The sequence below is a fragment of the Hyperoodon ampullatus genome (assembly GCF_949752795.1).
Source record: "Hyperoodon ampullatus genome assembly, chromosome: 12".
Classification (NCBI taxonomy): Eukaryota; Metazoa; Chordata; class Mammalia; order Artiodactyla; family Ziphiidae; genus Hyperoodon; species Hyperoodon ampullatus.
Genome location: NC_136925.1, coordinates 4,655,813 through 4,669,298, shown reverse-complemented (window position 1 = coordinate 4,669,298; position 13,486 = coordinate 4,655,813). Strand labels below are relative to the sequence as shown.

General features: G+C 34.1%; 1 protein-coding gene across 1 annotated transcript in view; it reads right to left on the bottom strand.

Annotated features, from left to right (window-relative positions):
* The window catches only part of PHIP (PHIP subunit of CUL4-Ring ligase complex), a gene marked incomplete at both ends in the record, with an annotated part of 122,283 nt that overhangs the window by 67,832 nt on the left and 40,965 nt on the right, over nucleotides 1-13,486 (bottom strand). The window contains 5 exons of the mRNA XM_079716072.1: nucleotides 390-430; nucleotides 527-627; nucleotides 2,079-2,149; nucleotides 6,191-6,291; nucleotides 6,794-7,015. Of these exons, the coding sequence (XP_079572198.1) occupies nucleotides 390-430; nucleotides 527-627; nucleotides 2,079-2,149; nucleotides 6,191-6,291; nucleotides 6,794-7,015 (536 nt within the window). The remainder of the gene's footprint in view (nucleotides 1-389; nucleotides 431-526; nucleotides 628-2,078; nucleotides 2,150-6,190; nucleotides 6,292-6,793; nucleotides 7,016-13,486) is intronic.

Here is a 13,486-nt window from a genome sequence, read left to right as displayed (position 1 = left end):
TTTAAAACAAGAACATGAGAAAACTTATACAATGTCATCTAAGCTTATCATCCAAAAAACAGTTCTGCCTCAAATATTACATTATGATACATTTCCAATCTCTACTAAGTTTCTTTACACTTTGATATGTATAGAAAATATGTGGGGTGGATAAAAGTCCCTATTATTAAAAAAACAGTGGCCAAATAAACTAACATTATTACAGATAAAACATAAAGATGTGTTCACAGGCATGTGAAGGCTATATTGACTTTTCATTATAACTAGTCAAGATCTTTATTTGAGGTGGCTAATATACAAATCTAACTAAAACCTGACCATAAGAATTGTCTTTATTTCATAATTTAAAAACTGGAATTAAATTTGACAAACAAAAATAATTATTTTACCTGTTACTAGTGTTGGAAAACTGGATACTGTCAACTTTGTCCTATATATAAACAGATGAACAAAAAAGAGAATCCTGAATATAAACCGTTAGACTCATTTAAATTGTACTCATCTAACTCTTTTCAGCAATACTTACAGTATGAAACTCCAATTCTGATATTTTCTCGGGCTGACCTGATCCAAAAAAATAAACCCTAATAATATGATCTGTGCTCCCTGTGGCCAGAAACATTCCACCTGAGGAATAACACCAAACATTTATGAGTAAGACACAATGTCAGAATCTCTGGGAATTAAATAATAAATGCAAGCAACATTATCATAATATATGTTGAATGACTAATATTTCATTCTAAAACTCTTCATACTTATCCTAATGTATATAATACATCTAACCTGAAATTAAGAAAGTTTGCTAACATAAGCTTTGCCTGGGAAGAATTTTTCAATATTTATAGAAGCTTTCTTCTAACAAATGATTTCACCAAGTAACTACATAATCACGTTAAAATTATCAGTCACCGTTACTAGAAAACATGTCTTTTAATTCTGCTGAAATCCCTCTCTTGCCTCATTTCCCATCTGTTAAAATCCTATCAAATTTTTAGGGCCCAGTGCCTTCACTACAGGCTTTACAGACTTGCAATCAAATAAGCCTGCTCTCCTCTGACCTCTCACTCAGACTTTGTCTTGTAGCAAATACATTCTACTCTGCATTACAGTTATTTGTATATGCAATTTACTCCCTCTTGGAATCAATACCCTCCCATAGTGCTGAAGATAGTGCTATATATAATTGCATCTAGAGTACTCTGAAGCATATGTAGTGCCCATAATTATGTTACTACTAGAAGTAAAACTGTCCTCATGGCAGTAGCAGTGGAAATCTAGAAGCTAGTAATCACAGATGTTTAGATATTAGTATGGCAAAAATAGATTCATGTCCTCAGTTTGCAATCTCTTATCTCAGGTACTACGGCTCTCCACAATTACGAAAGGAAAAGAAAAGGTAAAACCGGAAATAAACGTGGAAGGAACTGGTATTAGGAATATTAATTCGTGTTTCATTTTCTCATCAATTTGCTTAAAATCTCTGGATCATAATTTGTTTAAAAAGACTCTAATATCCATTCAAAATGCTGTTACATAAACTCAAAACATAATTGGAATCTTAGCATTGCTATACCGCTACTTTTTAAAGAGCGAATAAGAATAATCTGGAGCAAAGTAATTAATAAAGATGTACAAATACCTATCAACCTATTTTACTTAGCTATGTGTGCCTCCAAAATCCATAAAAATATAAAACAGATTTAAAAATGCTTTTCTTTCAAAAAGATAACTATTCAAAGATTTATTCTTTCAAAGAGATAATTATTCAAAGATTTATTCTTTAACAGTCAATTCTGAAACTATTTTATCCCTCCTACCAAAGAATTATGGTCTTCTTAACGAAAAATCTTAATCATTTATACACTCAATCAAATAAGTATATAAGCTAAACTCGAGCAAAGTTCAAATACTTATAAACTAATTTACGATCATCCCCTGGTATGCGCATGAGAATATGATTTATATTACAACAGTAAGTATTTTCCAAAATTTTATGTGTTCCACTAGAACCCTTTAAGTGGGGAATACAACTTATACAACTTTAAGTGGAGAATTAGGAAGAAAAAAAATCTTACCAGCACTAAAAGAAGAACAGATCATTTGAACTCCAGGCCGAGGGCGCTCTGTAAATTTTGCAGGTCTCGGACTGTAATACAAAAAATAACCAATTAAAAATATCTCAAAGGGACCAGCAACACCAGAACTCAGCTGTCTCAAAAAATAACTACAGAAGGACAAAATTAAATAAGAAGCAACAGAGGGCTCCCTTCCTAAAAACAAGTTCAACATCATTATGTGTCATGATCAGCAGGATCTTGTGGAAACTTCAGATACAGATTTTGCAGGAGCTCCTGATTATACAACAATCCATCCACACATGAAACAAAGCCACTGTCACACCTGGCATGTAGTTATTGGTTACACTCACTTCTAATCATCTAATCCAATTTAACAGGTTCTCAGTTTCACACAGCAGAATAGCAATGCACAAATATATAAGGAAATACAGGTCATTTGTAAACATGAACAAACTAGCAAAATAGGTGCTGTCTCATTGGCATATATACACCATCAATCAATAAACTTTTTCAATATTAGACAGTGTTAATTAAACATCTCCCTCTGTTTACTTTCTATAAAATATGCCCTTTAAGACTCCAAAAATTAAGAATCTTACATTCTAGTGAAAATCTGAAGACTATTTGACTCTCACATCAACTATAATGCTCATTTAAAATAGTGATCTATAGAAAATAGGTCACACTCAACTATACTTACATTAATTGTATAATTATATTACAGATTATATGTTTTATATTAATGCTATTGACATTAATGCTTAGTGCCAACTATACTAAAGAAAATTAAATTACAGATTTTACCCATACCAGCTCCAATATATGTACAATGTATAAGTAATGTTCCAATACAGTGATCATATTTAAAGCCCTTCTTAACATATACTTTGACCAAGTTTTTCCTCAGAATATTAGGAGAGAGAACTAAAAAATAATCAGAGCCTTCAACCAGAGTGCACTGCATAACTTTCACAATCCACAACTATTGAACACAGAACGGTTTCAGTCTTGTGGTCATTTAGGGAAAAAAAGTACAAAATACTTCTGATCTCTCCATTATATATTCTGAACAATAGAACACAACAAAAAGTATTTTCTAAAATTTTTAAAAATAAATTTGTAAATTTTCTTAATATTCACAGGCTCTGATACACCTGAGCATAACTGATATGGAGAAAGAGAAACTTACTAAAACACTCTTAAAACCTAAACATTTATTCAGAGGAAAATTAACTCTAAGTAAATTTATCTGAAACTATGAAGGCAACTAAATGCACTACTTCCATTAGTTCCTTGTAGACTGTGGAGGTGCGTTTTTATTAAGTTTTGGCACAACTGCTCATACATGTGCCAAACAACCAGTTAGCACTCATAACCAGAACATGCAAATAATCATACAATCATGAGATTGTCATTTCAAACGAATGTTAGTATTTTTAAAGAGAAAAAAACAGATAAGCAGGTACACATATTTATTTTTAAATGTACATTTGAGGAAATATTTCAAGACAAGGCCTAGAACTCAAGACTCTCTGAGTTCAGTTCCCAGTTTTGCCACTTATCTGTGTGACCTTAGGCAAGTTAACGTTTCTGTACCTCAGTCTTCTAATCTGTAAAATGGGGCGGGGGGGTAAACATGAGAACGTATCTCAGAGTCCCAGAGAGAATTAGATGAGTTTAATGCACATAAAGTGCTTAGTTCTGTGCCCAGCACACTCAGTAAATTATTATTAGCATTGTTAGTATTTTAATTAGGTTCAACCAGTTCAAGATGGTCCATCAAGAAATAACTGCTATTTGGTTTGGCCTAGTGGTTAAGAGGAGGTCCTGACAGTGCACTTCCAGTACTTGCCTCAGTTTTCTCTCCTATCTGTCCTGAAGATAATAATTATACCTTCCTCATAGGGGTGTCATAAGAATTAATGAGATAACAGTTATAGAGTGCCTAATACTAGACTTGACAGACTAAGTGCTTAATAAGAATTTGTAATCATTATTATCATTTGCACATTTTAGGATTCCAATTCTTTTCTCACATCTGTCTAGGCTTGGACACCTTCCTCCTACTCAGAGATCTCTTGAGCCAGTTTTCGAGTCAACCAGCCACTCAAATTACTCATCTAAGAAGCAGCGTCTTTACGAGTGGGAGTTGTTACCATACACATAAACCCTATATAAAAGTGAATTTATTAAGAGATTTGGGTTTCCAAAACAGATTTCATTTACTGATAGAGCTGATTCTTTCAATTAATGCAGACTGGGTTGCTGAAGTCACTTACCCCAAAGATTATTCAAAAGCATTACCGTTCAATACAATTTTTGCCTCTGATTTGTAATTAAGGCCACATTTTTTCGGCAGTTATCAACCATGTATACATAAAGAAAGGAAAACGGGCATCTCAAAGTCTGCGTGTGAGGAAAATTACTCTTACTCTTATGTCTGAACTCAACCTAAAAGTTTTCATGGGACAATTATAATAACAAATAGAAAAGAATATTACTTATAAGTAACTAGAAAAAACTTTTACGTCCAAAAATAGGAAAATCACTAAGCAAAGTATGGAACAGCTCAATGGAATATAATGTAGCTATTAAAATTATGTGAAAAAAATTGTTAGGGTAGTGGGTTTATGAGTGAATCTACATAAAGGTTCTGAAAAAAATCACTTATATGGAATACATCACTTCTCACTTCCAAATAAATATTACTGTACTTAGAAATGTAATCCTCTAGAAGCACAAAGTGAGAGCTTAATTTTGTAAACACATTTTTTCTTCCTATGCTGATTCGAAAATTGCTGATCACTTTTTCTTCAAAAACAAGACAGGAAAAGACGAAGGTATCAAAATCAGATCCATAAGGAGGTAAAGAATACTCAAAGGAGAAAAAAATTAACTACCGCTATTGTCCATACACGAGTGAAACATTTCATTTCAACTTTTATCTAAATGCCTACGGAAAGCCTTTACTATTCTAAATATTAAGAATGCAACTAAAGTGAAATCAGCTTGCTTTCTCCCAAGAACCAAGTCTTTGATCACAATCCTTTCTGCAAAAGAAGTATAGTTTGCTGTATTATGCTACCCATGCTGCCACAGCCCCCTAAATGCCCTGCCATAAGAGGCACTATTCAGGAATGTTCACACATATGAGGTTTATCTAAACATTACTGTTTCGAAATAACAAAGACATGCACAAATTATTTTATTAAATAACTCAACTTGGGTTGATAGTTTATAAACAGATGTCAGAGACAATTATTGAGATATATCTAATCTGAATGACTTTTTACCCTGAGAGCTCAGAGATGGTCATTTCAACACTATGGAATCACTGTATGCACTACCTCCTCATTCACAGATTTCCATGGGGTAAATACAGCACTTCTCCCACTATATCCACTTGAGAGGTGGCATGACACAGCACAGAACCAGAGGGCAGGGAAATGTTACAGTCCTGGCCTTGCCATTTTTAAAAACTTTTAACTCTGGGAAAGTTGTTTAACTTTTCTTTGCCTCAGTGTCCTTAATCTAAACATAATATTGTCCAGACAACTTATTTTGATAAACCAAGATATTATTATAGGTGAAAGCACAAATGCAAAATGCTGTTATGGGGCAGAGGGAAGGGTGCATCTATCTACCTTGATGTAGTTTAGTGAAAATTTAATGATTCCATTTTCCTAAATTTCCCTAGTCTACAATAAAATCCAGTCTATAGATGCGATAACAGAAATAATTACAATTCTTCTACAGAACTAGGAACTCTGAAGATTATGTTCTCAGTACCAAAAGGAGTTACTGATATGTAACTGCAGCATAGAAAACAGAAGTGGTAATAAGACAGGTATATTCTGAAAGAGCTAGGGCTAGGAAAAAAGATAAGAGAAAAAAGAAATAAACATGTTAACAAAAATCTTTCTTTAAAGCATGAAAACAAAAAGAAAAGCATAAAAATGAAAGAGGTCAGTGAAGAGACAAAATGAGTTTGTTACTTACTCAAGGAGAAAAAAAAGTAAAATTATTCCTATTGTTGACTACTTCATACTTTTGTGATTTTAACCATTAAATTATACACATTTATTCTATGAAATAGAAGAGCAACTGACTTTATTTTAAGGGTTCCAGCATCCCACAGCCAAAAACAAATAGTGCCATCTGCCCCAGTAGAAGATAGATATCTCTTTGAGCCACTGCACAATGGTGAGAACTGAAAAACAAAGAAAAAAATTTTTTACAAGAAGAGTAACACAGTCCAGATAATAAACCCATCTTGACCATACAAACAGCAACTAACACTAACAGTTAGAGAACACTCAGAATTGACAAAGGTCACGGCTACCATGTTATTTAAAGTCCATGTATTTATAAAGAAAAGAGAAATACTCCTTTTTTCATTTTAGTTGGCTTTATACAATGGATTATAAAAGTGACTTCTTAAAATTTACTTTAGGGCTTCCCTGGTGGCGCAGTGGTTGAGAGTCCGCCTGCCGATGCAGGGGACACGGGTTCGTGCCCCGGTCTGGGAAGATCCCACATGCCGCGGAGCGGCTGGGCCCGTGAGCCATGGCCGCTGGGCCTGTGCGTCCGGAGCCTGTGCTCCGCAACGGGAGAGGCCACAACAGTGAGAGGCCCACATAACGCAAAAAAAAAAAAAAAAATTTACTTTAAATTATAACCAACGAGGATTTTGCAGAGATTAAAACGATTACCTGTAGTGACGTTATAGATGCACTGTGGCCCTGAAGAACAGCCAAAGGCGCACATGTTCGCAGACACCAGACTCGGATCATTTTATCACAACTTCCAGCTGCTATCATGGTATTCTCATAGTTTACAGCCATGTCTGATATTTCAGCAGCATGGCCTCTTAAAGTAGCTAATAATCTCCCATCATCTGTTGCCCAGATTTTCACAAGACAGTCATCAGAACCCTTAAAATGAAAATGGATATTAATAGAATTAACTCTGTAAATTTTAACTGGAATTCTTAACACAGATTTAAAAAATCATATCTGTTACATCCACTTCCCAAAAATTATAATTTTAAGTACTAAAAAGTGTTAAATACTTGTGTTACAAATTTTCCTCTACATAAGACTCTTTATTTTATTAAATTATTCACTTATAAAGAATACTCGTGTGCCCATCATCTAACAGGAAACGTAGGATGTTAGCAATAGCTAACATTTACCTATGGTCCCCCCTACCCACTACCTATATGGTAGCCTCTATACAGAACCTTGTAAAAGAATCTGAACATCTAAAATAACAAAATTATAACTGCAAAACAAATGTAATACACAACAGTGACTAATCCTATCTATGTTAATATAAAAATGAAAGGAAGCTTATTTGAAGCTTTTTCTCCTAAGAAGCCAAAATCTATAATACATATGAGTTTCCCATCACTGATCCTCAGCTAAATACATTACATATAAAATCACCCGTCAGTTATAAGAAAAAAATTAATTTTATCTGTATGAAGTCAATAAAAATACATACATTACTTGCTTGCTACAGCAGCATAAGCTCAGGAAGAAAATGTAAATAATACAGAGTTTCCTATGAATTCCTATATTTACAAATAAACATTTCACTTTCACTTAGCCAATGCAGCAGTAAGACCTTTGACTTTTTTTTTCTTCTCTAATTTTCCCTATTCATCCTATAGCTCAAAGTTTACTCTTTTACCAACCTCTCCCTATTTTCTCCTAGTGTTTATTAAAAAGTTTTAAACACACAAAAAGTAGAGAATATTACCATTAACCTCATATAGCCATTCCCCAGATTCAAAATTTATCAAAAAATTGCAAAGGTTGTAGGTTAGAATTCTTTACCATCTTCCAATCTAATTTGTTAAAAAAATACACACACACACACACAATTTTATCTGATATTAGAAAGTATTTAGAGGATCTACAAAAGCAAGTGACACAGAGAAGTATCTGCTTCATACTGATGACAGACATGACATATAAATGATCACAAACACAGTATTAACAGAATATGTTAAATGCTGTACCTTAAACCACACTCTGCCAACACTACCTAGAGCACTCTCAATTAACTGTAAAACCAGGTCTTCTGACTGACCTTTGAAGCAAATTAAATGGGTTACCAACCACTGAAGACTAGTAATAAAACTTAACTTTGGTGAATTATTCACATTAAAATCTGGTATTCCCATCACGTTCACTTAATCTCAGGCTCTTCATCTATAAAATAAGGAAGTTAAATTGGATGATCTCCAAGGTTCCTTTTTAAAATTCAGTGATTCATGCATTCATTTATCCATTTGCCTTGCAATTAAATATGTGCCAAACACTGGAGATTCAAGGGTGATGAATAAAGACATAGTATTCCTGTCCTTAAGAAGCAAGGCAGATGAATATAAATGCAATAACATGTCCTAAGTCCTATACTGTTAATCAGTAGAGATCTAAAAGGAGAGCAGTTTGTTTCTCCTCAAACGTGGAGAGGTAGAATCTGGAAAGGAATCCAGAAGCAGTGATGCTTGGACAGTCAATACAATGTAGTAGCTTAAGAGCACAGACTCTAGAGGTCAAGAAAAAAATGGTTAAAAGATCAATAAAAGAATTTAAAATTACATCAAAAATGTCTCTCTAACACAAGTCAGTAAAAGAGAAGCAGAAGAACAAAAAAGAGATGGGACGAACAGAAACTCATAGTAAAAAGGTAGAAGTAAATCCAACCGTATCTAGAATTCCATTAAGCGAGAGAATGGGACCTGGTGCAACCACTTCCTACACATTTGACCTCGGAAGAGTTATATGTACCCTCTTTGCCTCATTCTTCTAATCTACACCTACCTCATAGGGTTGTCGCAAAAAATAAATGAGTAAATGAAGGCGGAGCGCCTGGCATAGAGTAAAAGCTATATATACACGTATTTATATATATATGTGGACTATCTACTATTACTGCCTCTGTTGCTGGTAGTATTCTTATTCTTACTTTAATAATATTCTTATTATTTTAAAAAGAACAAATATTCCAGATGGCAACTAGAGAGAAAAGTATGATCAAAGGCATGAAAATGTGAGAAGTTCAGGGAACTACAAGTAGTCTGTAAGCTAACTTAAAGTGTGAGGTGAAGGTAAGAGGATGAAGTCAGGGAAAAACTGTGAAGGACCTTTTATGGGATACTAAGGAATATGGTATGTAGTAGGGATCACTTAAGGTGATCAAGCAGGTGAATATCAGGATCAGATTTGTTTTCCAAAGATCATCCCGGAATCAGTATGAATCAGGCGAGAAAGTAGGAGACCAGCTGAAAGTTGTTAAAATAGTACAGGCAGGAGAGAATGGTAATATTGTTATTATAGAAGAGAAGGATCAGAAGAGATGGCTACAACAGGTATTTGGGGGAACAAAAAGGATGAGGATTACATCCCTGCCAACTGTGGGAAATGAAGAAGGAGCCTGTGTGTAGACTGTGATTTCCAGAAAGCTGGTCTACAATACCACCTGGCACAAGGAAGTGCACTAGGTACTTGTTGGACAACCAAAAAAGGATTTAAAACATTTATTCAACCCTCAATTTCTCTAAATTCCACAAATTAAGTCAATTTATTCACTTCATTTGCTTACCTTCTAAAAACTAAGGCAATATTTGCCTCTGACCTACATTCACAAAATAAAATTTTAAGTATGCTAATACAGGCAGAATATATGAAAAGAGTAAAATCATGTCATCTCATTATTTCTTATGTATCTGAATTAAGAGTCTGCTGTATATTCTACTATAGAAGGTGTATCACATATTTTCCATGTTAACAGAAAAAACAAACAAACAAACAAACAAAACCCACACATCTTTTTGACCAAAATGCCAGCTTTTAATGAAAAGGACAGGGGCAACCTGTTATCTAAACTCAGCTTCCAGTGACTTTTCACTAATTAAAATTGAACAAAAAGTTCCACTATATTCTCATTGAGTTTATTAAGTTCACTAATTTAATATTACGTTATAATTCTGCTTTATGTAGACAAGTACTAAAAAACCCCCACAAAACCAAAAACCAAAACTTTTTTGTTTTAAAAAAACCCCACTGTACACAATTCCCCCTAGTGTGTAGTATCCCAACTAACCTTTCTTTTCTTCCATTAAATTGCAGGAGAGAGATTTTTCATCGTACTTTCACTCTCTTCACTATCCTCTTCTATGATATAAAGTAGTATACTGTCCCCAGCCCTTATCCCTGCTCACAGAACTCCTGGCAGAATTTCAAACCAAACCCTAAAGCATCCTCAGGCAACTTCTATTTCATCATTCATTACTTGTGATCATTCATCTGTTTTTATGGAAATGTGAAACTAAATATGATTTGACAAAATTCAACTAAATTCTTTTAAAATGACTATCAGAAATACAAGTACACATAAATAATTGTTTGAAAAGGACTGCAGACAAGAAGAAAAATCAAATTTACTGGAAAAACATTTTTTAAAGCACCATAAATGTGTTTAAGTTGAATGTGGAAGGATGAACTAAACTTTGATAAAACTACTCTTTTTAAAAAGACCAAAATGCAGAGAATTTGAACAAATGATCTTTCTTCCCAGAAGCCTACCTCAAATGTTAGTAAAGTCAATAATAAACCAAAGAGTAGGACATTATAAGTTTTCAATCAAAACATTAAAGACAGTACGGACATTAAAGCAAAAGTAATGTTATTTAAATGGTGAAAAGAAAGTGATGGACAACACAGGCACAGGGGTCAGCCTTGGTAGGAGGGACATATAGGCTCCTAGGCTGCATGAAGGGGGAAGAGGTATGGTGGAGATAGCAATTTTAAAGCAAGCAGCGAAGAAATGAGATGATTCTAACCTTAGCAAGTAAGACAAATATCTGAAGATTATTTCCTTCAAGTGGAGAAGGGGGAAACAAAGAAGGAACCAAAAAAAGGTGAGCAAAGTTTGAAAATGTGGTGGAATTTTAAGAGCAACAAGAAAAAGGGAAAAAACCTGGAAGCAACAGTGAACTTCCTGCTAAAATTAGATAGCATGATTTTAGAAAAAAAATCTCAACTGACAAGTTTTTTAAGCAAAGTTCTAATGCCTAGGGGAAAACGAAGTATTCATTTATTTTCAGTAACATCTAGATGTTGCTGCTAGGACTGGGGATTTGGCAAGGTGAGAAAAGTTGGGAGTACGAAGTATACGTGGGAAACTAGAAACAAAAATTAAGCTGGAAAGGTTTTATCTGAGGAAGGTAATAGAAGGTAGGGGTTTTAAATGCCTGTTAGGGAGTGTGAATTTAACCTGGTGAGGAAGCTACTGAAGAATTTTAAGCAGACAAGGCATAGTCACTATAATATTTTGCCACGATAAGTTTTAAGAAATACACGAACGGGTGAAAACTGAAGATGCTTTTATGGAATTCATTTTTTAATCAAATTATAATATTAAGCTAGTGGTTAATGCCAAGCAAATATAAGACAGTAGTGGATCATTAGTTTCACTTTTCAATCATGTAAAATTGTCATAATTACCATGAAAGAGTACTCATTAATATGTTATCATTTGTCTGTTTACATCCAACCTAGTATAAAGATAACAAAAAGAACAAGTAGCTTTAGCTTACATAAATCCCCAAACAAATGAGATATATCAAATTTACACTGCTTTCTCTTAAATGTCAAGACATCTCATCAATGCAAAGATAAAGCCAAGCTGAAAGAGCACCTTATCTCTATCCTGAATAAACAACAATGTAGATATTATTTGTGAAAAGGCTTGATAAAGGGTGGAACTTAAACAAATTTAGATTTGCCTAAACTTACAAATTTAAAGTATCCTATAAATTTTCTTATTCCACAGCCACACCTAAAGCCACACACACACAAAATGATTAAGGCAAGTGCCTTTAAAACTATCAACATACTCTGTAGCTTAGGACAACAGGAAGGAAACTGAATCAGACATTTACTCTGGAATCATTATTTCTTTAATACTTTTAAGTAGACTGGTGGCACTAATGACCCTTCCTTCCAGCGTACAACTAGATCTCTTACACTGCAGGTAATTCTCATTTTATGTCTATCTAAAAGAGGTTCCTATTTTGTGAATCCCTTTTGGAAACTCAAAGTTTCTTCAAAATAAAGTGTGAGAGGCAAACTTCAGATAAATAAAAACAAACACTGACATTCTCTATAGATAAGCCCAGGCAATAAATGTATTGTATACATCTGCTTTTGGTATTCTGGTAAAGGAAGTTCGACAGGTCTCTGTGACATGGCTTTCTACTTTGTCATGCGCTTGGGTATTAAAATGCTCCTTAAAATCTACAAAAAACGTCCTACCTATTGATATGAAAATTTTATGAAACAACTTCAGACACAGGGCCTTCCTCAATCACTTAAATTCTATGTAAAAACTAAAGCAGAACCTAAGGTCAAATTTAAAGTTTCTGGAAGACAAGTTTTAAAGAGCTTAATTGAACTATTTATGTATATATGTATTTATTTATTTAAACTACAGCTAGAAGATTAGAGGTAACAACTATGTGAACCATTCATGATGAAGAAAACTACTTTACAGGATGGAACAGTAAGTGACAAAGAATTGTGGACTTCTGTGAGCAGAAAACTGCACACATTTGGAAACAGTACAGCAGGTTGATTCTGCTCAGACGACCTTAAAATTAAAAAGTAGATCTGTAAAGCTTTCCCTGCTAAAAGAGAAGCATCAATTGAAGAGACCAACCAAAGATTACTACTTTGACATAAAGATAAATTAGGTGATTTTTAATCTTACAGTGTCTTGGAGAATTTGGCAGTCCTTGGCAGAATCAACAAAGAGAATTCTCATTTCTCGCTACTGCTGCACAGCTTATGAATCAGATTTCACCTCTTGATGTCATTAGAACAAACAGAATTAAATGTTAAAAACACCGTGTATATGGTTATGCATACTATAATGTCATTTTCTTTTCAAACTAAAAAGTAGCCTATTCAGGCAGCTAAAAGTGCTTGTAATTTAAATTTAGTTCAATGTTTTTTTCAAGAAGAGGCTATTGATTTTCTTTCTTACCCATCTATCAGACCCCTATTTCATTTCCCTTACAAATTACCCTAAACTCCAGCGTCAATCATTTCAACACACGCCAAATTTTCTCACTCCCTTGCCCACCTAAACCACCAATGACTAACCTTGTATCAATGTAATCATCACTTGATCTTATCCTGCTCCCAGATGCCAAGTACCGTTATGGAAAAGAAGACAAGGACACTAAATCTGCAACACTGCAAATTCATAACTCCTGTTTATTTGGAAGGCTAAGGCTAATCAGCAATCCTTTTCCCCCATTCATCACTCTTTCTTATCACCAGGTTTGATCACTCACCTCTAGAACCCAGTCCCAGTCCCTAACCAAGACT